Below are 26498 nucleotides of genomic sequence, written 5' to 3'. Positions count from 1 at the left end.
CTGCGAGTGTCAGAGCAAATTGTGATTATAGTATTTATCTTGCAGGGAGAAATGTGAGAAAATATTGGGAACAAGCTTGTGTCATCAGAGGGAATACTTCTGTTTAGTTAGTGTCATTATTCGGCCCGCGATTACGGATAAGATTCCGTGGTTATACTAGGCTGTTGAATTAGCTGTATCTATCGTGCCACAGGAAGAGAGTAAAGTAACGTAACCTCGTTGTTGTGGTAGTGCTAGTCTTGAGGACGACAGAGGACGCTGCTAACTCCAACACAAGAACAATTCACAATTCATAAGGTAACAATGAAATGTAACAACTTCGTGCAACATACTGACCTTTGAGAGCAACATCAAGGTATTCCTTGAGTGTTCCTTCAGAGAAGAGGTCAAGGGTGACACTGGTGACCTTGTCGGAGAAGTAGCGGGCAACATAACCCTCTAGTAAGGCGTCCTCCTGCTGCCCCGGGTAGGCTACCACCAGGCGAGGCTTCACGCTCACCTGCACGGTGTAAGTTACCCTATTAGCTTCTCCAGGTGTGTGACTTTCTCCAGGTGTGTGAGTTTCTCCAGTTGTGTGAGTTTCTCCAGTTGTGTGAGTTTCTCCAGGTGTGTGAGTTTCTCCAGTTGTGTGAGTTTCTCCAGGTGTGAGAGTTTCTCCAGTTGTGTGAGTTTCTCCAGTTGTGTGAGTTTCTCCAGGTGTGAGAGTTTCTCCAGTTGTGTGAGTTTCTCCAGTTGTGTGAGTTTCTCCAGGTGTGAGAGTTTCTCCAGTTGTGTGAGTTTCTCCAGTTGTGTGAGTTTCTCCAGTTGTGTGAGTTTCTCCAGGTGTGTGAGTTTCTCCAGTTGTGTGAGTTTCTCCAGGTGTGAGAGTTTCTCCAGTTGTGTGAGTTTCTCCAGTTGTGTGAGTTTCTCCAGGTGTGAGAGTTTCTCCAGTTGTGTGAGTTTCTCCAGTTGTGTGAGTTTCTCCAGGTGTGAGAGTTTCTCCAGTTGTGTGAGTTTCTCCAGTTGTGTGAGTTTCTCCAGTTGTGTGAGTTTCTCCAGTTGTGTGAGTTTCTCCAGTTGTGTGAGTTTCTCCAGGTGTGAGAGTTTCTCCAGTTGTGTGAGTTTCTCCAGTTGTGTGAGTTTCTCCAGTTGTGTGAGTTTCTCCAGTTGTGTGAGTTTCTCCAGTTGTGTGAGTTTCTCCAGGTGTGAGAGTTTCTCCAGTTGTGTGAGTTTCTCCAGGTGTGTGAGTTTCTCCAGGTGTGAGAGTTTCTCCAGTTGTGTGAGTTTCTCCAGGTGTGTGAGTTTCTCCAGGTGTGAGAGTTTCTCCAGGTGTGTGAGTTTCTCCAGGTGTGTGAGTTTCTCCAGGTGTGTGAGTTTCTCCAGGTGTGTGAGTTGTAGGGTCATGTGGCCCACGTTCAAATGTCATTATTATTATTATTCCCACAGTCAAACTGTATATGTAAATAAATATGCAATAGTAAATTAACAAAATTAATATGTTAAATTAATATTAACATTACACCACCTCATACTCATACACAGTATGAGTATGAGGTGGTGTAATGTGTTGAGACCGTGCGCTTGATGACTCACATGGCCGCCGTCCGTCACCATCAACAGCTCGGCCTTGACCCCGTACACCATGCTGCCCAGGCCTATGTGGCCCTCTATACGCTTGAGGTTAGGGTCGTTGACAACCGAGGCTGCGAAGAGAGCAGGGCAACGTTAGTGTGGCAGGGCACAGTATGCAAAGAAACAAAGACAGTAATCTACTATTATTATTACTCGTAAGAAACTGTATAAACATCATGTATATAACAGGTGACAGAATCCACTATGTGGCAAGTTCTGGCTGATGAGTGGCAAGCTTATTCACATGAAGAACTGATATATAGTAGGGTGATTGACGCCGTAGAGGGTCCCCTCCATCGGCGGAGATGGATGATTCAGGGATGACTGATGGATGAGCATGATTAATTGCACGCCAAGCGTGAAGGCGTGTGCGTTACCTGTCGGAAAATCCGACACCATTTAATAATCATACAGATAATAGCTGTGTTGTACAAACAAGTTACCCATAGAAAACGTAACTTGTAGTGGAATTACCGTCTATAGAAAACGGGATATCATCACCACATACTATTATATTCTCCACCTATTATGGTGGGAATTATTCTTAAATACATTAGTCTTTGGACTTTACCATCATAAAAACATCTTATATAAATTAACTTAATTATCAATATTAAAGTAGAGTAAATGTGACCCTTCTATCTCTTTCTGACATGTGGACAATGTAAGCCAGGCGTCAGAGTGGGGAAGGAGGGCAGCCATTGTTGTGTCACCTCCGAGACGTGTGGAGCAAATTTGGCTCCTATCATATCTGGACAATGTCGGCCAGGCGTCAATAGTATGGAGTGTTAGATGCAGCCATTGTTGAGACTAGACCAGAGGCTCACACGGGAGCAAATTCGGCTCCTGTTAATTTACTTGGACGTAGTGTTATGGAAACCAGAAGTGTACCATTATCAACACGCTGTCTACAAATCAAGTTAAGTGTTCTTTCCGAAACCCATTATCTATCATTAGTGGCCATTAATGTCATTATATAGGGTGAACCGGTTAGAGCACGTGGAAGCCTCAAACTAAAGGTAATTAAGCCAGGTCTTCAATGTTCCATGTACAGTTTTCTCTGATATAGCTTGTCATATATAGGTATCTGGCTTCACAGCTAGCGCACTTTTGACAGGTCAAGACGAGGATGCAAGATTTTGTGCACCAGTTACTGGGTGATGGAAGCTACCTCAAAGAGGATAATTTGGTGTCTACACCCTAGTTATACCTGGTGGACTAGCCTGCTGTACTATAAGATAAGGAACCTCTTCAATGTATGTAGTTAATTCTGTAGTTTGATTGGCTGCATATATATAAACTAATAAACCCCCCCCCAATGTGTAGAGGATCGATTTGTGAGATTATGAGATTATTGCAGAAATACAGTCCACTTAACATTATACAAATTGCTATCGAAGTATATAAATTAACGTAAATATAAATTCATATAAATTAAATAAATATAAATCTCACAGGTCGGTTCCCACATTATTTGGTCATCTTCGAACCGGATGACAGATTATTTGATCCTTTGAACCCACATTTGGTCATCTTAGTACCGGATGAACCAGTTAACCAGTGGATTCATTAAATATACTAGTGCAGTGTTATTTAAACAAAGCCAGTTAAGACGGCGGCGTTGACTCGTGCGAGTTCACGAGCCCCGCTCAGTTCAGTTAAGCCTTAGTCAGCGGTTTCATGCACACCCACAGATTTGGTGGCGTGTTATTCTGTGAAATGACAGCGCTAATATAGAAGCCAGCCAAATTAGTGTCCTCGCAAGATTGTTCACGGATTTCGTGGTGTTACATTTCGCGAGAGATTATCCACGAATTTTGTGGACTTTATTTCGCGAGGTCACTAATAATATTTAATACTTCTTGATAATATTAGAAGTTTCATAGAGGCTAATTAAGAGGCTATTATCAATAATTGTGTATATTATTTCTCCAAGATAGAGAATTATTTAATATATATTGCACTAGTGATCACAGTATAATATTTACTAATTGCCAACCCACAACAGGGTAGGATATGACTAGTTGAACTATTATTGCTCATCCTAGTCCCATTATTACCATAGTCAGTTGTACTATATTGATCAACCTAACACCATTAATGAATGGTCCAGACCCTATTTTGGGTGTAATTTTTATCAACTCGAGTTGAGTTGTGTATATAATAATTTACTTATGATCATTACACCTTTGAGTGATTAATTAGTGTCAATTCCATCCTAGGGTGATATAGAAGAGCTAACCTAAAGGTACTTCCAGTGACACTGGTTTATCACTCAAATCATTAGTGTGGATGATTGTATATATATAATGTGTATTAATTTTAAGTGCTAACCTCTAGTAGAGGTAGGATTATTGCCTAGTGAGTGCAGAATTTACCCTAGGCTATCATTAGTGTTTGTTCAGTATTATGAGCAGCCCAAGTACAAGTCCCACAAGGCTTCACCAACTAGCCAGTATGGATAATGCAGGGAGAATGAAAAGAACCCTTGCAGGTCTTAAAGGCCACTTAACAAGACAGATCAAGAAATGTGAAGATTTGTCACAACAATCAACAGTTGATTATGCTGACCTGGAAAGCTATTATCAAGCAGCTGCAGGTAAATTTGAGCAAATCAAATGTCAAATAGCAACATATGTGGCTGAACTTGCCAACACCAATTTATCAGAAACAGAAATAGACGACATTATGGTTGATCTTGCGAATTATGAAGATCACACTCAGGCCACGTTACAGCCTTATGTCAAATTAATTGCCCAGAACAAGGCAACAGCAACAACAACAACAGTTGCATCTAATACGAGTCAAGCAGAAGCTCGACTCCCTCCAATTAATTTACCCACTTTCTCAGGAAAAGATGAGGAAGATTGGGACGAATTTTGGAACAAATTCGGTGACCTTGTAGACTCAAAACAATCTTTACCAAAGAGTAGTAAATTCTCTTATTTGCAAGGCCAATTATCAGGTGAGGCTAAAACAGTAGTATCCCATCTGAGATTAACTAATGACGGCTATGATCTGGCAGTAAAACTCCTCAAGGATAATTATGCTGATCCAGAAGTAAGAACATCACATTTAGTTCATGAGCTGTTGCATTTACCCCCACCGGAGGCTTCAGCTGATTCACTCCAAGTCTTCAAGCTGGAGGTAGAATCATTGATCAATGCCCTCAGCCTGACAGCAGATACAAACGGGGCTGAGTGGGTCTTGAAAATAATTGTCCAGGAGAAAATACCTAGGGACATATTGAGACAAATGAGTGCTCATTACAATAAAAGTATCTTATCCATGAATGAAATATCTGAAGGTTTAAAGTCAGTAGTTCATCAATTACGAACACATGACAAATTAAAACCACCAAGTAAACCCTCAGAAACCAATAATAGTAAATTACAGAGTACCAAAGGTACTCCAAATCAATCTAGACAATATAATTCAACACCAAAGTGGAACAGTGGCAGTGTGGGCGTATATGCAGTGGGACCCTCCAAGCCTATAGTTACTGTGTCATCCAAGAACGTGACACCAAAGGGTACTGGAAGCTATGGAACATGTTTGTTCTGCAATGAGAAACATTCAATGTACCACTGCCCTAATTTTCCTGATAGTGACGCCCGTGTTGAGCGACTCAAAGATTTGCAACATTGCACGAGGTGCCTCAGGAAACATAACATCAAGGATTGTGATACCCAATTACACCCTTGTAATAGGTGTAACAAAGGTCAACACCATGCAGCATTGTGCAGAGACACCAAAACAACGTCTCCAAACCCCAAGGTGGAAGATAGCATTCCCACCACAGTACAGTACTGCAAGGTGCAACAAACAAAAAGTGTCCAATCGGCAAAGTCTAAAGGTAATACGACTTTGCCTACTGCCCAAATTACCATCCTGAATAAGAGGGCCAAGGTCCATACCCGTGGGTTGTTTGACCAAGGATCCCAGAGAACATACATCACTAAAAGGTTGGCAGATGAATTACAATTAAGCCCTGTAGCCCAGATGTCATTCAACATCTCAGGGTTTGTAACAGATGCAGGACCTCAAGTCTACCAGGTGGTACAACCATCAGTACGTTTAGGCAGGTACGTCTGTAGAGTACAAGCCATTGTGGTGGACAAAATACCAGTAGACCTACAAGTTCAAGGTCTGAGAGCAACAGCCAAATTCCTGAGAAATAGAGGAATAAAATTGGCAGATAATATTAAGTCTGATCACCTCACCGACTTCGGTCTCCTTGTAGGGACAGACTATTGTCATCGATTCATCGGTAGCCCTACTAAATATCAGGGTATAACCATGTTAAACTCTGCAGGAGGTAAATTACTCTCAGGCCCAGTATCAAGCCTGAGGAGACCTATGCCTGCAGATAAACAATACCAATAGAAATCTAAATTTGTCAGCTGATTATATTTCTCCAGTAGCATTATACTAAGGAGATTACAGCTGACTATACCAACAGAGGTTGATGTTAGTATCATCATATAAAGCTGAAGATGAGTTCATGAGGCCTCAGTGGCAAATCAGTGAACAGTAGCCTAAAACAGCTACAAGTCACTGCGACCAATGTCACTGAACCCACTGCAGTCTCAGAACCATACTTTACTTTAATGATGAGCTATTCAATCTTCTGAATCAATTAACTAAATTAAACCCCAATAAATCTGATGACTGATTTGATACATTTATTATTTAATCAAGATGTATTCCATGGGCCTCAGTGTTTATATATCAGTGACTAGTTACCTGAACAAACTTCAAGTTATATCTAATGTCACTGATCTCACTGCAGTCCCTGAATCATACTTGACTGTAGTACTTGATCACATTCAGTCTTCTGGGTTAAATAATATGTAATAAGGCTTGAATATTAGCCTTTCAAGAGTTGACAGGGAAATGAAATCGCATTAGACTTCTAACCCCTGCAACTCTAGTACGGGACATCCATCCTGTACGAACAGACACACAAATGTGTGATTACTAACTACTAACATCAAATTAATCAAATAATTCGAAGGAGGAGTATCGGTGTTCGTCTGTTCTAATTAGGACTTCGACCCGTGAGCAGCCCCTGGGGAATTATGTCGGAAAATCCAACACCATTTAATAATCATACAGATAATAGCTGTGTTGTACAAACAAGTTACCCATAGAAAACGTAACTTGTAGTGGAATTACCGTCTATAGAAAACGGGATATCATCACCACATACTATTATATTCTCCACCTATTATGGTGGGAATTATTCTTAAATACATTAGTCTTTGGACTTTACCATCATAAAAACATCTTATATAAATTAACTTAATTATCAATATTAAAGTAGAGTAAATGTGACCCTTCTATCACTTTCTGACATGTGGACAATGTAAGCCAGGCGTCAGAGTGGGGAAGGAGGGCAGCCATTGTTGTGTCACCTCCGAGACGTGTGGAGCAAATTTGGCTCCTATCATATCTGGACCATGTCGGCCAGGCGTCAATAGTATGGAGTGTTAGATGCAGCCATTGTTGAGACTAGACCAGAGGCTCACACGGGAGCAAATTCGGCTCCTGTTAATTTACTTGGACGTAGTGTTATGGAAACCAGAAGTGTACCATTATCAACACGCTGTCTACAAATCAAGTTAAGTGTTCTTTCCGAAACCCATTATCTATCATTAGTGGCCATTAATGTCATTATATAGGGTGAACCGGTTAGAGCACGTGGAAGCCTCAAACTAAAGGTAATTAAGCCAGGTCTTCAATGTTCCATGTACAGTTTTCTCTGATATAGCTTGTCATATATAGGTATCTGGCTTCACAGCTAGCGCACTTTTGACAGGTCAAGACGAGGATGCAAGATTTTGTGCACCAGTTACTGGGTGATGGAAGCTACCTCAAAGAGGATAATTTGGTGTCTACACCCTAGTTATACCTGGTGGACTAGCCTGCTGTACTATAAGATAAGGAACCTCTTCAATGTATGTAGTTAATTCTGTAGTTTGATTGGCTGCATATATATAAACTAATAAACCCCCCTAATGTGTAGAGGATCGATTTGTGAGATTATGAGATTATTGCAGAAATACAGTCCACTTAACATTATACAAATTGCTATCGAAGTATATAAATTAACGTAAATATAAATTCATATAAATTAAATAAATATAAATCTCACAGGTCGGTTCCCACATTACCCCTTAAACACCTCATCTTTAACAAATACCCCTTCAAATGCATAAACTCACATTTGAGCAATTATCCTTTGAAATGAATAAATACCCATATATAACAAATATCCGTTGAAATGATTAAAACATTTTATTTTATAAAATACCCATGGAAATGCATAAACACTCATATATAACAAATATCCGTTAAAAATGAAACAAAATGTATATGAAACACAGATAAACATAAATCACCTGAATAAAACATATATACATGTGATAAGTGTTAAATTTAAAAAAGAGAGTACGTAAACACTAGATGTTGTAAAATAGACTTTCCTATAAATTATTTGAAAATAATGAGAAAGTATAAAATAAGTAAATGTTCTGTGTGGTGTGATAAGCTAAGATGTACATTAAACGCTAGGTGGGTAGTGTACAAATAAAAATATATGGTTTTGTGAAAGTGATATTATGAAGAGAGGTGTAAAACACCGATAACATGCTGGTCTTAGTATCCTTGTATTGAGTTGATAGAAAGTTTTTGCTCATTTATTCATGATGCATAAGTTTATTACTCCATAAAGTATACATGTTTAGTTTTATATAATACTTAAAGTTGATTGTGATTAGATAATGACCCATCTTAGTAAGGGAAGGTAATTTTCAGGGGAAAGCGCCAATCCATTATGGCTGTATTAGCACTGGGAAGGGGTCAGGATAAGGATTTGGGATGGGACGTGGGGAACGAATGGTGCCCAACCAATTGGACGGTCGGGGATTGAACGCCGACCTGCATGAAGTGAGACCGTCGCTCTACCGTCCAACCCAAGTGGTTGGGGTCCCATCTTAGTAAGTTTTATTATTACATAAAAACAATGGTACGTTTAAAATAGGAAAAAAGAATAATTGACTTTTCATTTATTGAATGATAAACTACATTTGTAACATTGGGAGTTTATTTAACGCACAAAGATCATCAAAAGAGTAAATTATGTTTTTAAACTTGCGTTAAAGAGTGCAATGTTGATAGTGAAATCATATCAGATAGTACTATAATAGTCTTGGAGGGATTCTTTAGATGCATGAATATGAGATGTGAGAAACATTTGAAGCATAAAGATGACTTAGAAAGTACAAATGTTAATTAAAGGATCTTGGAAGGTGTTAATGCTGATTTAGAGAGAACCTTTAAATGCACGAAGATGGTAGAGAGTATCTTTCATAAGTAAACACAACACAGTGAGAGACTTCTTGGTTTTTAAAATTATGTTTGATGACTTGATGTTTGCTTTTGATGGTGTGAATAGTATTTTTGTTGACTTTGTGTGTATTCTTTTTAATGTCTATGCGAATAACTTTTGATGATATGAATAGTATTTTGATGAGTTTGAGTGTGTCATTGGAGAATAAAGATGACATGAGAGTCATATTCAATGTGCAAAGATGATTCGGAGAGGTATTTTAATTAAGAAGTGATGCAAAGATTAATTACTTAACTATTTTCAGTAGTGGAAAGTGAAATGTTAGTTAAAAACATTTAGTTAGTTAAGAGAAAAGATTGTCTTAGTAAATATGTAACTGCACAAAGCGTTCATTTGTAGATTGCAAACATGATGGCATCAAATAATGAGTTGATAAGCAGAAATACAGTGGCGTAATTTCACAATTAAACTTCGGTGAATAGATAAATAAAATACTTTGTAACTAACTAAAATATAGTTTAAACTAACTAAAATATAGTTTAAACTAACTAAAATATAATTTAAACTAACTAAAATATATAATTTAAACTAAAAAATATAATTTAAACTAACTAAAATATATAATTTAAACTAACTACAATATATAATTTAAACTAACTGAAAATTAATTTGATGACAAACAGTAATGCTGTTGATAATATGTAACAATGCACTAGTTACTGAAAGGAAGAAACAACAATAAAACTTGTCAAATGAACAAATCCACAAGGGCCATGAAGAGGATATGAACCTATGTCCGAGATCGAACTTACGTCCGAGATTCGAACCTATGTTCGAATCCTTGTCACAGCCCTTGTGGATTTGTTCATTTGATACATCACGCTATTGTGATTTCTGTGTGTAACAAAACTTGTCATTCTGAAAACTAAGGTACTTTGAAAAAACAAAGTCATTCTGCAACAAAAAAGAAACTCTGCAAAAAATGTCACTGCAAAAAACTATGTCAGTCTGGTGAGAGCAATGCTTTGAAACAGATGTGTTGAAACTGTTTACAGTATTGCTTAAATGGTAGTGGAAATGACTGGCTTGGTAAAAGTTTAACTTAATAAAAGGTGAGAGGGGGGAATTTTTAATTACTACATATTGGAGAGCAAACACATTAACTTGAAGTTTAAAATAGTTGAGTTGAAAGGCACAGTTGAATGATACAGTAGAATCGGTAGTACAGAAGGTGCACACATTAGATTGGGGTAGATACAAACTATATTTAATGGGAGCAATGATATGAAACAAAACAACTGTTTGGTGTGTTGAACTGCTTAAAGGAGACTTAAATCGTTTTAATATGCTGTTGCCCCCCTTACCTCTCCTATAAGGACTATTTTCAACTTTATCTGAAAATAGTTGTGAATTGGAATGGGTGATACATAGTCACCATAAACACATTGCACCTATAGCTATGGAAATTAGAGACAATCTAGTAATAGTTGAAACTTGATACTTAGGAATGGAAGATACAATACAATATAGACTGCTCTAGTATAATCGATATGCTCAAAAACTAATGCGAGACGGACACAAAAATACAAGATATAGCTCTCACACTATCACGCGTGTTCATGCACGCTGATACACGCTTACACACGTTTACTGGCACAAGGTACACACACACACACACCCCGTAATACTCAGGGAATTTGGGAATATCTGGTCGAGGGTTGAGTATACGCATTATGTTTAGTTTGGAAAAAAATATACTCCAAGTATCGCTAGTCATTAACTTTGATACATTAAGAGTTTAGTTGTGAAATAGAATGACTGAGATTTGCTAGATACAGCATGAATGATAGAGTTAATTTGTTTTTGAACCTGCAAAGTTATGTTATAGTTTGATGTTGAATAAGATATAATGCAAAGCAATCCCTCTACCACTTTCTTGGTTGGTTACTACATACGAATATATTATATGAAAGATGAAGTACAATGATAAAGAGAAATGAGATATGATATTGTTCAAGTATGTATTTGAATTCCTTACTGTCATCTCGTGAGTGAAGTTTGTCTGTTACCCCCAGTATCGAGTATGGGAATGAAGACACAGTAGAGAACTATATCTTATCAGGGATGAAATATTGAACAAGGTAAATTGAAAGGGGGGGGGGATAATGATACATCTTGAGAAAATGTGTGGAAAAGGTATGGTCCATTAGGAAAGTGTGCATGAGAATGCCTCATCTGCAATGATAGGTAGGTACTGATAAGTGAGTACTGTCACTCATCCACACTTGGACCTGGTCTCATCCTCCTGCTCACCCACATTCCTGGTCATCCAGTCTTGCGTCACACTCCCTACCCGCCAAGCACATGCTCTCACCCTCCCGCTAATCTGACCATCCAATACTCCGGTCTCACCTCCTCTCCAGGGGTCTTGACACTCCCAAAAATAAAGAAAATTTTAATTACCACAAATTTGAGATTAAACACAAAACACAAAGCTTAAATAGCTGAGTTAGAAGCCCGGATTGATCGAACTAGTAATATTGATAAGACATAAGTAAGACTATAAGAGGGGCAAAATGAGTCAACTTAGATGTAAAAGACCTTTGATGGACTATATGATATGAAATTGAATAACGGTATGTATGATGCACTGCTTAAAGTCGACTTAACTAGATAAATAAGACATAAAACACTAATACTGTGACGAGAGGCAAAATCATCCTGGAAGGTTATCCTAATCATATATCTACGAATCCATACACTAGACAGAATAGGAGGCGATGAGTCACAGTAACGTGGCTGAAGTATGTTGACCAGACCACATACTAGAAGGTGAGGGGACAACGACGTTTTAGTCCATCCTGGACCATTCTCAAGTCGATCACAATCGACTTGAGAATGGTCCAGGATGGAGCAAAAAGTCGTCGTCCTTTCACCTTCTTGTGTGTGGTCTGGTCAAGAAAGAATAGGAGTTTACTACGTACAAAATACAGCTGTTTAAACAAGTAAGACAGGATCCAAGAGCTAGAGTTTCTAAAAATATATTAGTTAACCCTCACATAATCTGGCATCAAGAGGGGGAGGGGTAACTGGAAACCACACCTGGGTCGCGCTTGCGTGCACATTCGTGCTTAACACTCGATTATTCACACTCGTCCCTCAATCATCCATCTCCGCTGATAGAAGGGACCCTCTTCGGCGTCAATCTCCCTACTATATACGTCCACCAGAAGGGTTACCCAGCAGTGCCCAGGATAATATGTCTCTTCCCCCTCTCTTCCCTTCTGTCTTTCCCCTTCTCCCCAAACCTACCCCCTCTCACCTCTATTTCCCAATTATCCCCTCTTCTCCCCATGTTAGTCATCTTGTTTCTAGCCTCGGACAGCCAAATACTTCAATATATCCATGCTATAAGAGAGAATGTCTATTTGTTTGTCAGTTTCTGTGTCCAGAGTGGGAAGCCAGACGCCTGGGGTTATCCCCCACTCCAAGCCCCCAAAAATTGCAATGGAAAAGGTCTGGGGTACGGGATGGACATAGGATGATTGGTACGCTAGAATTCAACAGTAAGCAGTGCAGCACGCCTGGACCACATTTTGACCTCCTCGACGATTTTTGGCACTGCCCGCCGGCTACATTTATCAACATTTATCAACAGACAGACGGAGACAGACCTGAACAACGCTGCCTACCCCGCAAGTAAATATATCTATACTTAAAGAAAGAATGTCTGTTTCTTTATCTGTGCAGTTGGAGGCAAGACACTTGGGTCAGCTTCACCTAAATTGGTGAAGCGATTCACCAATTTAACGAATAGCGATTCATTCTCACCTTCTGCAAAGGCCGAGAATTTCTGGCTGAGTAGTTGAAGCTTGAAGGTGAAGTGTGGACTGTAGGTAAGTCCGAAGATGAGGCCGGCCTTCTTCTCCACGCTGGACCCTTCAACCTCAACATGCACGTCCAGAAACATGGAATTAACACCTAAGAGGTGTGGAAACAAAGTAAAGCTGTACAAACTAACATCTTTAAACGTGAAATTTATATTTGTGAAATAGAAACAAATTTATAAAGTTAATGACAAGATAATTCTTTATTGTGAAAAATAAATATTGCCATAAATAATACAAATAGTAATTAATCGACTCTAGGGCAAGACACGTCTGCTAGCTAGGCCTAATCCTTAAAGTAATATCTATCAAATACCTAACAACTACGTAATAGAATATATTTTCTACAAATAATGATTACATCTCCAAACAATAGCTGTAATCTACCTGAAATACATATTAATAAACGGTAGCATAATGTGTGCTTGCCTGGATTTTTCCACGAGAAACCCATTTTGTATCCAGTGATGTCTCTCTCACTCTTGCGAAGGAAGCTTCGCGTCCTTATTACCGCGACGTGCTTGCTTCGCGTCCACTCTGTGTCTGCTTGGTACTTAATACCCAGCATGGCTTCAAGAGCACTGTTGCAGACACTCCTCCTGCTGTAGCGTGGGGCACCAGCCTCCAGCTGCTCCTCGCCCACGCCTTCCACTGGTCCAAGTGTGACATCGTCTTCATCTGAGCACTGGACGTCACCCTCAGCACTGCTGTCATCATCAGCGCTGACTGTGTCAGTGTCGTCAGCGCTTTCATCTGCTGCAGACTGCAGACTGTGTGTGATCTGAGCCGAGTAGCCATGGAAGGACTCTCTAGGAATATCCAGCTTCAGCTCCATATTGTCCCCACCCTGAGGAGAGAAATGGTGCAGTAAATAAGAGTAACATATCAACAAGACCATTTGTGACCATTATTGGCCAAAGAATTATATACAGCAGACGATAACATTTGTATTTCCCCATGATAACCTTCACAAGACGACCGTCGTGTATCAGTATAGCTGTGGCAACGTCCAGAAACTTTTCCCACCGACACAAAACCTCAGAAATGTTTAAAATATGAATATATAAGAGTTAATGCGGATTAGACTAAATAACTATTTTCATTGAAAGAGGAATCATGAAGAGTTAGATATACTTAAATAGGTGACACATTAACGCATATTCACTACCTTTTTAAACTTTCCAAATAGCTACAGTGTGATTCGGGAGAAAAGATTATTCCTATGTGCTGTGACAGGTTGTAGTGACAGGTTGCAGTGACAGGTTGTAGTGACAGGTTGTAGTGACAGGTTGTAGCGACAGGTTGTAGTGACAGGTTGTAGTGACAGGTTGTAGTGACAGGTTGCAGTGACAGGTTGTAGTGACAGGTTGCAGTGACAGGTTGTAGTGACAGGTTGCAGTGACAGGTTGTAGCGACAGGTTGCAGTGACAGGTTGTAGTGACAGGTTGCAGTGACAGGTTGTAGTGACAGGTTGCAGTGACAGGTTGTAGCGACAGGTTGCAGTGACAGGTTGTAGTGACAGGTTGCAGTGACAGGTTGTAGTGACAGGTTGCAGTGACGGGTTGCAGTGACAGGTTGCAGTGACGGGTTGTAGTGACAGGTTGTAGTGACAGGTTGTAGTGACAGGTTGTAGTGACAGGTTGTAGTGACAGGTTGTAGCGACAGGTTGTAGCGACAGGTTGTAGCGACAGGTTGTAGCGACAGGTTGTTGTGACGGGTTGTACTGACGGGTTGTAGTGACAGGTTGCAGTGACGGGTTGTAGTGACGGGTTGTAGTGACAGGTTGCAGTGACGGGTTGTAGCGACAGGTTGTAGTGACAGGTTGTAGTGACAGGTTGCAGTGACGGGTTTCAGTGACAGGTTTCAGTGACGGGTTGTAGCGACAGGTTGTAGTGACAGGTTGTAGTGACAGGTTGTAGTGACAGGTTGTAGTGACAGGTTGTAGTGACAGGTTGCAGTGACGGGTTTCAGTGACAGGTTTCAGTGACGGGTTACAGTGACAGGTTACAGTGACGGGTTACAGTGACAGGTTACAGTGACGGGTTACAGTGACGGGTTACAGTGACGGGTTACAGTGACGGGTTACAGTGACGGGTTACAGTGACGGGTTACAGTGACAGGTTACAGTGACAGGTTACAGTGACGGGTTACAATGACAGGTTGCAGTGACGGGTTGTAGTGACGGGTTGCAGTGACAGGTTGTAGCGACAGGTTGCAGTGACGGGTTACAGTGACGGGTTACAGTGACGGGTTACAGTGACAGGTTACAGTGACGGGTTACAGTGACAGGTTACAGTGACGGGTTACAGTGACAGATAATAGTGACGGGTTACAGTGACAGGTTACAGTGACGGGTTACAGTGACGGGTTACAGTGACGGGTTACAGTGACGGGTTACAGTGACGGGTTATAGTGACAGGTTACAGTGACAGGTTACAGTGACGGGTTACAGTGACAGGTTACAGTGACGGGTTACAGTGACAGGTTACAGTGACGGGTTACAGTGACAGGTTACAGTGACGGGTTACAGTGACAGGTTACAGTGACGGGTTACAGTGACGGGTTACAGTGACGGGTTACAGTGACGGGTTACATTGACGGGTTACAGTGACGGGTTACAGTGACAGGTTACAGTGACGGGTTACAGTGACGGGTTACAGTGACGGGTTACAGTGACGGGTTACAGTGACGGGTTACAGTGACGGGTTACAGTGACAGGTTACATTGACGAGTTACAGTGACGGGTTACAGTGACAGGTTACAGTGACGGGTTACAGTGACGGGTTACAGTGACGGGTTACAGTGACGGGTTACAGTGACGGGTTACAGTGACAGGTTACATTGACGAGTTACAGTGACGGGTTACAGTGACAGGTTACAGTGACGGGTTACAGTGACGGGTTACAGTGACGGGTTACAGTGACGGGTTACAGTGACGGGTTACAGTGACGGGTTACAGTGACGGGTTACAGTGACGGGTTGCAATGCACACAACCAAACTGGTGAGGGCGACAGACGCCACCAGCCTCCCTCTGACCCCCCAGCCTCCCTCTAACCCCCCAGCCTCCCTCTAACCCCCCAGCCTCCCTCTAACCCCCCAGCCTCCCTCTAACCCCTCAGCCTCCCTCTAACCCCCCAGCCTCCCTCTAACCCCCCAGCCTCCCTCTAACCCCCCAGCCTCCCTCTAACCCCCCAGCCTCCCTCTAACCCCTCAGCCTCCCTCTAACCCCCCAGCCTCCCTCTAACCCCTCAGCCTCCCTCTAACCCCCCAGCCTCCCTCTAACCTTCTAGCCTCCCACTAACCCTCTAGCCTCCCTCTAACCCCCCAGCCTCCCTCTAACCCCCCAGCCTCCCTCTAACCCCCCAGCCTCCCTCTAACCCCTCAGCCTCCCTCTAACCCCCCAGCCTCCCTCTAACCCCTCAGCCTCCCTCTAACCCCCCAGCCTCCCTCTAACCCCTCAGCCTCCCTCTAACCCCCCAGCCTCCCTCTAACCCCTCAGCCTCCCTCTAACCCCCCAGCCTCCCTCTAACCCCCCAGCCTCCCTCTAACCCCCCAGCCTCCCTCTAACCCCCCAGCCTCCCTCTAACCCCCCAGCCTCCCTCTAACCCCCCAGCCTCCCTCTAACCCTCCAGCCTCCCTCTTACCCCCCAGCCTCCCGCTAACCCCTCAGCCTCCCTCTAACCCCCCAGCCTCCCTCTAACCCCCCAGCCTCCCTCTAACCCTCTAGCCTTCCTCTAACCCTCTAGCCTCCCTCTAACCCTCTAGCCTCCATCTAACCCCCCAGCCTCCCTCTAACCCTCCAGCCTCCCTCTAACCCCCCAGCCTCCCTCTAACCCCCCAGCCTCCCTCTAACCCTCTAGCCACCCTCTAACCCTCTAGCCTCCCTCTAACCCCCCAGCCTCCCTCTAACCCTCTAGCCTCCCTCTAACCCCCCAGCCTCCCTCTAACCCTCTAGCCTCCCTCTAACCCCCCAGCCTCCCTCTAACCCCCCAGCCTCCCTCTAACCCCCCAGCCTCCCTCTAACCCCCCAGCCTCCCTCTAACCCTCTAGCCTCCCTCTAACCCTCTAGCCTCCCTCTAACCCCCAGCCTCCCTCTAACCCTCCAGCCTCCCTCTAACCCCCCAGCCTCCCTCTAACCCCCCAGCCTCCCTCTAACCCCCCAGCCTCCCTCTAACCCTCTAGCCTCCCTCTAACCCTCCAGCCTCCCTCTAACCCCCCAGCCTCCCTCTAACCCCCCAGCCTCCCTCTAACCCCTCAGCCTCCCTCTAACCCCCAGCCTCCCTCTAACCCCCCAGCCTCCCTTTATCTACCAGCCTCCCTCTAACCCCCCAGCCTCCCTCTAACCCCCCAGCCTCCCTCTAACCCCCCAGCCTCCCTCTAACCCCCCAGCCTCCCTCTAACCCCCCAGCCTCCCTATAACCCTCCAGCCTCCCTCTAACCCCCCAGCCTCCCTCTAACCCCCCAGCCTTCCTCTAACCCCCCAGCCTCCCTCTAACCCCCCAGCCTCCCTCTAACCCCCCAGCCTCCCTCTAACCCCCCAGCCTCCCTATAACCCTCCAGCCTCCCTCTAACCCCCCAGCCTCCCGCTAACCCCTCAGCCTCCCTCTAACCCCCCAGCCTCCCTCTAACCCCCCAGCCTCCCTTTATCTACCAGCCTCCCTCTAACCCCCCAGCCTCCCTCTAACCCCCCAGCCTCCCTCTAACCCCCCAGCCTCCCTCTAACCCCCCAGCCTTCCTCTAACCCCCAGCCTCCCTCTAACCCCCCAGCCTCCCTCTAACCCCCCAGCCTTCCTCTAACCCCCCAGCCTCCCTCTAACCCCCCAGCCTCCCTCTAACCCCCCAGCCTCCCTCTAACCCCCCAGCCTTCCTCTAACCCCCCAGCCTCCCTCTAACCCCCCAGCCTCCCTCTAACCCCCCAGCCTTCCTCTAACCCCCCAGCCTCCCTCTAACCCCCCAGCCTCCCTCTAACCCCCCAGCCTCCCTCTAACCCCCCAGCCTTCCTCTAACCCCCCAGCCTTCCTCTAACCCCCCAGCCTCCCTCTAACCCCCCAGCCTCCCTCTAACCCCCCAGCCTTCTTCTAACCCCCCAGCCTCCCTCTAACCCCCCAGCCTCCCTCTAACCCCCCAGCCTCCCTCTAACCCCCCAGCCTTCCTCTAACCCCCCAGCCTCCCTCGAACCCCCCAGCCTCCCTCTAACACCCCAGCCTTCCTCTAACCCCCCAGCCTCCCTCTAGCCCCCCAGCCTCCCTCTAACCCCCTAGCCTCCCTCTAACCCCCCAGCCTCCCTCTAACCCTCTAGCCTCCCTCCAACCCCCCAGCCTCCCTCTAACCCCCCAGCCTCCCTCTAACCCCCCAGCCTCCCTCTAACCCCCCAGCCTCCCTCTAACCCCCCAGCCTCCCTCTAACCCCCCAGCCTCCCTCTAACCCCCCAGCCTCCCTCTAACCCTCTAGCCTCCCTCTAACCCCCCAGCCTCCCTCTAACCCCCCAGCCTCCATCTAACCCCCCAGCCTCCCTCTAACCCCCCAGCCTCCCTCTAACCCCCCAGCCTCCCTCTAACCCCCCAGCCTCCCTCTAACCCTCTAGCCTCCCTCTAACCCCCCAGCCTCCCTCTAACCCCCCAGCCTCCCTCTAACCCCCCAGCCTCCCTTTATCTACCAGCCTCCCTCTAACCCCCCAGCCTCCCTCTAACCCCCCAGCCTCCCTCTAACCCCCCAGCCTCCCTCAAACCCCCCAGCCTTCCTCTAACCCCCCAGCCTCCCTCTAACCCCCCAGCCTCCCTCTAACCCCCCAGCCTTCCTCTAACCCCCCAGCCTCCCTCTAACCCCCCAGCCTCCCTCTAACCCCTCAGCCTCCCTCTAACCCCCCAGCCTTCCTCTAACCCCCCAGCCTCCATCTAACCCCCCAGCCTCCCTCTAACCCCCCAGCCTTCCTCTAACCCCCCAGCCTCCCTCTAACCCCCCAGCCTCCCTCTAACCCCCCAGCCTCCCTCTAACCCCCCAGCCTTCCTCTAACCCCCCAGCCTTCCTCTAAACCCCCAGCCTCCCTCTAACCCCCCAGCCTCCCTCTAACCCCCCAGCCTTCTTCTAACCCCCCAGCCTCCCTCTAACCCCCCAGCCTCCCTCTAACCCCCCAGCCTCCCTCTAACCCCCCAGCCTTCCTCTAACCCCCCAGCCTCCCTCGAACCCCCCAGCCTCCCTCTAACACCCCAGCCTTCCTCTAACCCCCCAGCCTCCCTCTAGCCCCCCAGCCTCCCTCTAACCCCCTAGCCTCCCTCTAACCCCCCAGCCTCCCTCTAACCCTCTAGCCTCCCTCCAACCCCCCAGCCTCCCTCTAACCCCCCAGCCTCCCTCTAACCCCCCAGCCTCCCTCTAACCCCCCAGCCTCCCTCTAACCCCCCAGCCTCCCTCTAACCCCCCAGCCTCCCTCTAACCCCCCAGCCTCCCTCTAACCCTCTAGCCTCCCTCTAACCCCCCAGCCTCCCTCTAACCCCCCAGCCTCCTTCTAACCCCCCAGCCTCCCTCTAACCCCCCAGCCTCCCTCTAACCCCCCAGCCTCCATCTAACCCCCCAGCCTCCCTCTAACCCTCTAGCCTCCCTCTAACCCCCCAGCCTCCCTCTAACCCCCCAGCCTCCCTCTAACCCCCCAGCCTCCCGCTAACCCCCCAGCCTCCCTCTAACCCTCTAGCCTCCCTCTAGCCCCCCAGCCTCCCTCTAACCCCCCAGCCTTCTTCTAACCCGCCAGCCTCCCTCTAACCCCCCAGCCTCCCTCTAACCCCCCAGCCTTCCTCTAACCCCTCAGCCTCCCTCTAACCCCTCAGCCTCCCTCTAACCCCCCAGCCTCCCTCTAACCCCTCAGCCTCCCTCTAACCCCCCAGCCTCCCTCTAACCCCTCAGCCTCCCTCTAACCCCCCAGCCTCCCTCTAACCCCTCAGCCTCCCTCTAACCCCCCAGCCTCCCTCTAACCCCCCAGCCTCCCTCTAACCCCCCAGCCTCCCTCTAACCCCCCAGCCTCCCTCTAACCCCCCAGCCTCCCTCTAACCCCCCAGCCTCCCTCTAACCCTCCAGCCTCCCTCTAACCCCCCAGCCTCCCGCTAACCCCTCAGCCTCCCTCTAACCCCCCAGCCTCCCTCTAACCCCCCAGCCTCCCTCTAACCCTCTAGCCTTCCTCTAACCCTCTAGCCTCCCTCTAACCCTCTAGCCTCCCTCTAACCCCCCAGCCTCCCTCTAACCCTCCAGCCTCCCTCTAACCCCCCAGCCTCCCTCTAACCCCCCAGCCTCCCTCTAACCCTCTAGCCACCCTCTAACCCTCTAGCCTCCCTCTAACCCCCCAGCCTCCCTCTAACCCTCTAGCCTCCCTCTAACCCCCCAGCCTCCCTCTAACCCTCTAGCCTCCCTCTAACCCCCCAGCCTCCCTCTAACCCCCCAGCCTCCCTCTAACCCCCCAGCCTCCCTCTAACCCCCCAGCCTCCCTCTAACCCTCTAGCCTCCCTCTAACCCTCTAGCCTCCCTCTAACCCCCAGCCTCCCTCTAACCCTCCAGCCTCCCTCTAACCCCCCAGCCTCCCTCTAACCCCCCAGCCTCCCTCTAACCCCCCAGCCTCCCTCTAACCCTCTAGCCTCCCTCTAACCCTCCAGCCTCCCTCTAACCCCCCAGCCTCCCTCTAACCCCCCAGCCTCCCTCTAACCCCTCAGCCTCCCTCTAACCCCCCAGCCTCCCTCTAACCCCCCAGCCTCCCTCTAACCCCCCAGCCTCCCTCTAACCCCCCAGCCTTCCTCTAACCCCCCAGCCTCCCTCTAACCCCCCAGCCTCCCTCTAACCCCCAGCCTCCCTCTAACCCCCCAGCCTCCCTCTAACCCTCCAGCCTCCCTCTAACCCCCCAGCCTCCCGCTAACCCCTCAGCCTCCCTCTAACCCCCCAGCCTCCCTCTAACCCCCCAGCCTCCCTCTAACCCCCCAGCCTCCCTCTAACCCCCCAGCCTCCCTCTAACCCCCCAGCCTTCCTCTAACCCCCCAGCCTCCCTCTAACCCCCCAGCCTCCCTCTAACCCCCAGCCTCCCTCTAACCCCCCAGCCTCCCTCTAACCCTCCAGCCTCCCTCTAACCCCCCAGCCTCCCGCTAACCCCTCAGCCTCCCTCTAACCCCCCAGCCTCCCTCTAACCCCCCAGCCTCCCTTTATCTACCAGCCTCCCTCTAACCCCCCAGCCTCCCTCTAACCCCCCAGCCTCCCTCTAACCCCCCAGCCTCCCTCTAACCCCCCAGCCTTCCTCTAACCCCCCAGCCTCCCTCTAACCCCCCAGCCTCCCTCTAACCCCTCAGCCTTCCTCTAACCCCCCAGCCTCCCTCGAACCCCCCAGCCTCCCTCTAACCCCCCAGCCTCTCTCTAACCCCCCAGCCTTCCTCTAACCCCCCAGCCTCCCTCTAACCCCCCAGCCTCCCTCTAACCCCCCAGCCTACCTCTAACCCCCCAGCCTCCCTTTAACCCCCCAGCCTCCCTCTAACCCCCCAGCCTTCCTCTAACCCCCCAGCCTCCCTCCAACCCCCCAGCCTCCCTCTAACCCCCCAGCCTCCCTCTAACCCCCCAGCCTCCCTCTAACCCCCCAGCCTCCCTCTAACCCCCCAGCCTCCCTCTAACCCCCCAGCCTCCCTCTAACCCCCCAGCCTCCCTCTAACCCTCTAGCCTCCCTCTAACCCCCCAGCCTCCCTCTAACCCCCCAGCCTCCCTCTAACCCCCCAGCCTCCCTCTAACACCCCAGCCTTCCTCTAACCCCCCAGCCTCCCTCTAGCCCCCCAGCCTCCCTCTAACCCCCTAGCCTCCCTCTAACCCCCCAGCCTCCCTCTAACCCTCTAGCCTCCCTCCAACCCCCCAGCCTCCCTCTAACCCCCCAGCCTCCCTCTAACCCCCCAGCCTCCCTCTAACCCCCCAGCCTCCCTCTAACCCCCCAGCCTCCCTCTAACCCCCCAGCCTCCCTCTAACCCCCCAGCCTCCCTCTAACCCTCTAGCCTCCCTCTAACCCCCCAGCCTCCCTCTAACCCCCCAGCCTCCCTCTAACCCCCCAGCCTCCCTCTAACCCCCCAGCCTCCCTCTAACCCCCCAGCCTCCCTCTAACCCCCCAGCTTCCCTCTAACCCTCTAGCCTCCCTCTAACCCCCCAGCCTCCCTCTAACCCCCCAGCCTCCCTCTAACCCCCCAGCCTCCCGCTAACCCCCCAGCCTCCCTCTAACCCTCTAGCCTCCCTCTAGCCCCTCAGCCTCCCTCTAACCCCCCAGCCTTCTTCTAACCCCCCAGCCTCCCTCTAACCCCCCAGCCTCCCTCTAACCCCTTTGCCTTCCTCTAACCCCTCAGCCTCCCTCTAACCCCTCAGCCTCCCTCTAACCCCCCAGCCTCCCTCTAACCCCTCAGCCTCCCTCTAACCCCCCAGCCTCCCTCTAACCCCTCAGCCTCCCTCTAACCCCTCAGCCTCCCTCTAACCCCCCAGCCTCCCTCTAACCCCCCAGCCTCCCTTTATCTACCAGCCTCCCTCTAACCCCCCAGCCTCCCTCTAACCCCCCAGCCTCCCTCTAACCCCCCAGCCTCCCTCTAACCCCCCAGCCTCCCTCTAACCCTCCAGCCTCCCTCTAACCCCCCAGCCTCCCGCTAACCCCTCAGCCTCCCTCTAACCCCCCAGCCTCCCTCTAACCCCCCAGCCTCCCTCTAACCCTCTAGCCTTCCTCTAACCCTCTAGCCTCCCTCTAACCCTCTAGCCTCCCTCTAACCCCCCAGCCTCCCTCTAACCCTCCAGCCTCCCTCTAACCCCCCAGCCTCCCTCTAACCCCCCAGCCTCCCTCTAACCCTCTAGCCACCCTCTAACCCTCTAGCCTCCCTCTAACCCCCCAGCCTCCCTCTAACCCTCTAGCCTCCCTCTAACCCCCCAGCCTCCCTCTAACCCTCTAGCCTCCCTCTAACCCCCCAGCCTCCCTCTAACCCCCCAGCCTCCCTCTAACCCCCCAGCCTCCCTCTAACCCCCCAGCCTCCCTCTAACCCTCTAGCCTCCCTCTAACCCTCTAGCCTCCCTCTAACCCCCAGCCTCCCTCTAACCCTCCAGCCTCCCTCTAACCCCCCAGCCTCCCTCTAACCCCCCAGCCTCCCTCTAACCCCCCAGCCTCCCTCTAACCCTCTAGCCTCCCTCTAACCCTCCAGCCTCCCTCTAACCCCCCAGCCTCCCTCTAACCCCCCAGCCTCCCTCTAACCCCTCAGCCTCCCTCTAACCCCCCAGCCTCCCTCTAACCCCCGAGCCTCCCTTTATCTACCAGCCTCCCTCTAACCCCCCAGCCTCCCTCTAACCCCCCAGCCTCCCTCTAACCCCCCAGCCTCCCTCTAACCCCCCAGCCTTCCTCTAACCCCCCAGCCTCCCTCTAACCCCCCAGCCTCCCTCTAACCCCCAGCCTCCCTCTAACCCCCCAGCCTCCCTCTAACCCTCCAGCCTCCCTCTAACCCCCCAGCCTCCCGCTAACCCCTCAGCCTCCCTCTAACCCCCAGCCTCCCTCTAACCCCCCAGCCTCCCTTTATCTACCATCCTCCCTCTAACCCCCCAGCCTCCCTCTAACCCCCCAGCTTCCCTCTAACCCCCCAGCCTCCATCTAACCCCCCAGCCTCCCTCTAACCCCCCAGCCTTCCTCTAACCCCCCAGCCTCCCTCTAACCCCCCAGCCTCCCTCTAACCCCCCAGCCTTCCTCTATCCCCCCAGCCTCCCTCTAACCCCCCAGCCTCCCTCTAACCCCCCAGCCTCTCTCTAACCCCCCAGCCTTCCTCTAACCCCCCAGCCTCCCTCTAACCCCCCAGCCTCCCTCTAACCCCCAGCCTTCCTCTAACCCCCCAGCCTCCCTCTAACCCCCCAGCCTCCCTCTAACCCCCAGCCTTCCTCTAACCCCCCAGCCTCCCTCCAACCCCCCAGCCTCCCTCTAACCCCCCAGCCTCCCTCTAACCCCCCAGCCTTCCTCTAACCCCCCAGCCTCCCTCTAACCCCCCAGCCTCCCTCTAACCCCCCAGCCTTCTTCTAACCCCCCAGCCTCCCTCTAACCCCCCAGCCTCCCTCTAACCCCTCAGCCTTCCTCTAACCCCCCAACCTCCCTCTAACCCCCCAGCCTCCCTCTAACCCCCCAGCCTCCCTCTAACCTCCCAGCCTCCCTCTAACCCCCCCAGCCTCCCTCTAACCCCCCAGCCTTCCTCTAACCCCCCAGCCTCCCTCTAACCCCCCAGCCTCCCTCTAACACCCCAGCCTTCCTCTAACCCCCCAGCCTCCCTCTAGCCCCCCAGCCTCCCTCTAACCCCCTAGCCTCCCTCTAACCCCCCAGCCTCCCTCTAACCCTCTAGCCTCCCTCTAACCCCCCAGCCTCCCTCTAACCCCCCAGCCTCCCTCTAACCCCCCAGCCTCCCTCTAACCCCCCAGCCTCCCTCTAACCCCCCAGCCTCCCTCTAACCCCCCAGCCTCCCTCTAACCCTCTAGCCTCCCTCTAACCCCCCAGCCTTCCTCTAACCCCCCAGCCTCCCTCTAACCCCCCAGCCTCCCTCTAACCCCCCAGCCTCCCTCTAACCCCCCAGCCTCCCTCTAACCCCCCAGCCTCCCTCTAACCCTCTAGCCTCCCTCTAACCCCCCAGCCTCCCTCTAACCCCCCAGCCTCCCTCTAACCCCCCAGCCTCCCGCTAACCCCCCAGCCTCCCTCTAACCCTCTAGCCTCCCTCTAGCCCCCCAGCCTCCCTCTAACCCCCCAGCCTTCTTCTAACCCCCCAGCCTCCCTCTAACCCCCCAGCCTCCCTCTAACCCCCCAGCCTTCCTCTAACCCCCCAGCCTCCCTCTTACCCCCCAGCCTCCCTCTAACCCCCCAGCCTCCCTCTAACCCCCCAGCCTCCCTCTAACCCCCCAGCCTCCCTCTAACCCCTCAGCCTTCCTCTAACCCCCCAGCCTCCCTCTAACACCCCAGCCTCCCTCTAACCCCCCAGCCTTCCTCTAACCCCCCAGCCTCCCTCTAGCCCCCCAGCCTCCCTCTAACCCCCCAGCCTTCCTCTAACCCCCCAGCCTCCCTCTTACCCCCCAGCCTCCCTCTAACCCCCCAGCCTCCCTCTAACCCCCCAGCCTCCCTCTAACCCCCCAGCCTCCCTCTAACCCCCCAGCCTTCCTCTAACCCCCCAGCCTCCCTCTAACCCCCCAGCCTCCCTCTAACCCCCCAGCCTTCCTCTAACCCCCCAGCCTCCCTCTAGCCCCCCAGCCTCCCTCTAACCCCCCAGCCTCCCTCTAACCCCCCAGCCTCCCTCTAACCCTCTAGCCTCCCTCTAACCCCCCAGCCTCCCTCTAACCCCCCAGCCTCCCTCTAACCCCCCAGCCTCCCTCTAACCCCCCAGCCTCCCTCTAACCCCCCAGCCTCCCTCTAACCCCCCAGCCTCCCTCTAACCCTCTAGCCTCCCTCTAACCCCCCAGCCTTCCTCTAACCCCCCAGCCTCCCTCTAACCCCCCAGCCTCCCTCTAACCCCCCAGCCTTCCTCTAACCCCCCAGCCTCCCTCTAACCCCCCAGCCTCCCTCTAACCCCCCAGCCTCCCTCTAACCCTCTAGCCTCCCTCTAACCCCCCAGCCTCCCTCTAACCCCCCAGCCTCCCTCTAACCCCCAGCCTCCCGCTAACCCCCCAGCCTCCCTCTAACCCTCTAGCCTCCCTCTAGCCCCCCAGCCTCCCTCTAACCCCCCAGCCTCCCTCTAACCCCCCAGCCTCCTAACCCCCCAGCCTCCCTCTAACCCCCCAGCCTCCCTCTAACCCCCCAGCCTCCCTCTAACCCCCCAGCCTCCCTCTAACCCCCCAGCCTCCCTCTAACCCTCTAGCCTCCCTCTAACCCCCCAGCCTCCCTCTAACCCCCCAACCTCCCTCTAACCCCCCAGCCTCCCTCTAACCCCCCAGCCTCCCTCTAACACCCCAGCCTCCCTCTAACCCCCCAGCCTCCCTCTAACCCCCCCAGCCTCCCTCTAACCCCCAGCCTCCCTCTAACCCCCCAGCCTCCCTCTAACCCCCAGCCTCCCTCTAACCCCCCAGCCTTCCTCTAACCCCCCAGCCTCCCTCTAACCCCCCAGCCTTCCTCTAACCCCCCAGCCTCCCTCTAACCCCCCAGCCTCTCTCTAACCCCCCAGCCTCCCTCTAACCCCCCAGCCTCCCTCTAACCCCCCAGCCTCCCTCTAACCCTCTAGCCTCCCTCTAACCCCCCAGCCTCCCTCTAACCCCCCAGCCTCCCTCTAACCCCCAGCCTCCCGCTAACCCCCAGCCTCCCTCTAACCCTCTAGCCTCCCTCTAGCCCCCCAGCCTCCCTCTAACCCCCCAGCATCACTCTAACCCCCCAGCCTCCCTCTAACCCCCAGCCTCCCTCTAACCCCCCAGCCTTCCTCTAACCCCCCAGCCTCCCTCTAACCCCCCAGCTTCCCTCTAACCCCCCAGCCTCCCTCTAACCCTCTAGCCTCCCTCTAACCCCCCAGCCTCCCTCTAACCCCCCAACCTCCCTCTAACCCCCCAGCCTCCCTCTAACCCCCCAGCCTCCCTCTAACACCCCAGCCTCCCTCTAACCCCCAGCCTCCCTCTAACCCCCCAGCCTCCCTCTAACCCCCCAGCCTCCCTCTAACCCCCCAGCCTTCCT

General features: G+C 50.7%; 1 protein-coding gene across 1 annotated transcript in view; it reads right to left on the bottom strand.

The window, feature by feature from the left end:
- Positions 1-26498, bottom strand: part of LOC123766095 (uncharacterized) — a 902969-nt gene that overhangs the window by 510122 nt on the left and 366349 nt on the right. The window contains exons 18-21 of the mRNA XM_069321294.1: positions 13282-13699; positions 12797-12946; positions 1573-1682; positions 337-499 (exon numbers count right to left, since the gene is read on the bottom strand). Of these exons, the coding sequence (XP_069177395.1) occupies positions 337-499; positions 1573-1682; positions 12797-12946; positions 13282-13699 (841 nt within the window). The remainder of the gene's footprint in view (positions 1-336; positions 500-1572; positions 1683-12796; positions 12947-13281; positions 13700-26498) is intronic.

This window comes from Procambarus clarkii, chromosome 9 (assembly GCF_040958095.1).
Source record: "Procambarus clarkii isolate CNS0578487 chromosome 9, FALCON_Pclarkii_2.0, whole genome shotgun sequence".
Lineage (NCBI taxonomy): Eukaryota > Metazoa > Arthropoda > Malacostraca > Decapoda > Cambaridae > Procambarus > Procambarus clarkii.
Note: the sequence above shows the minus strand (reverse complement) of the source record. Positions and strands in the feature narration are given on the sequence as shown.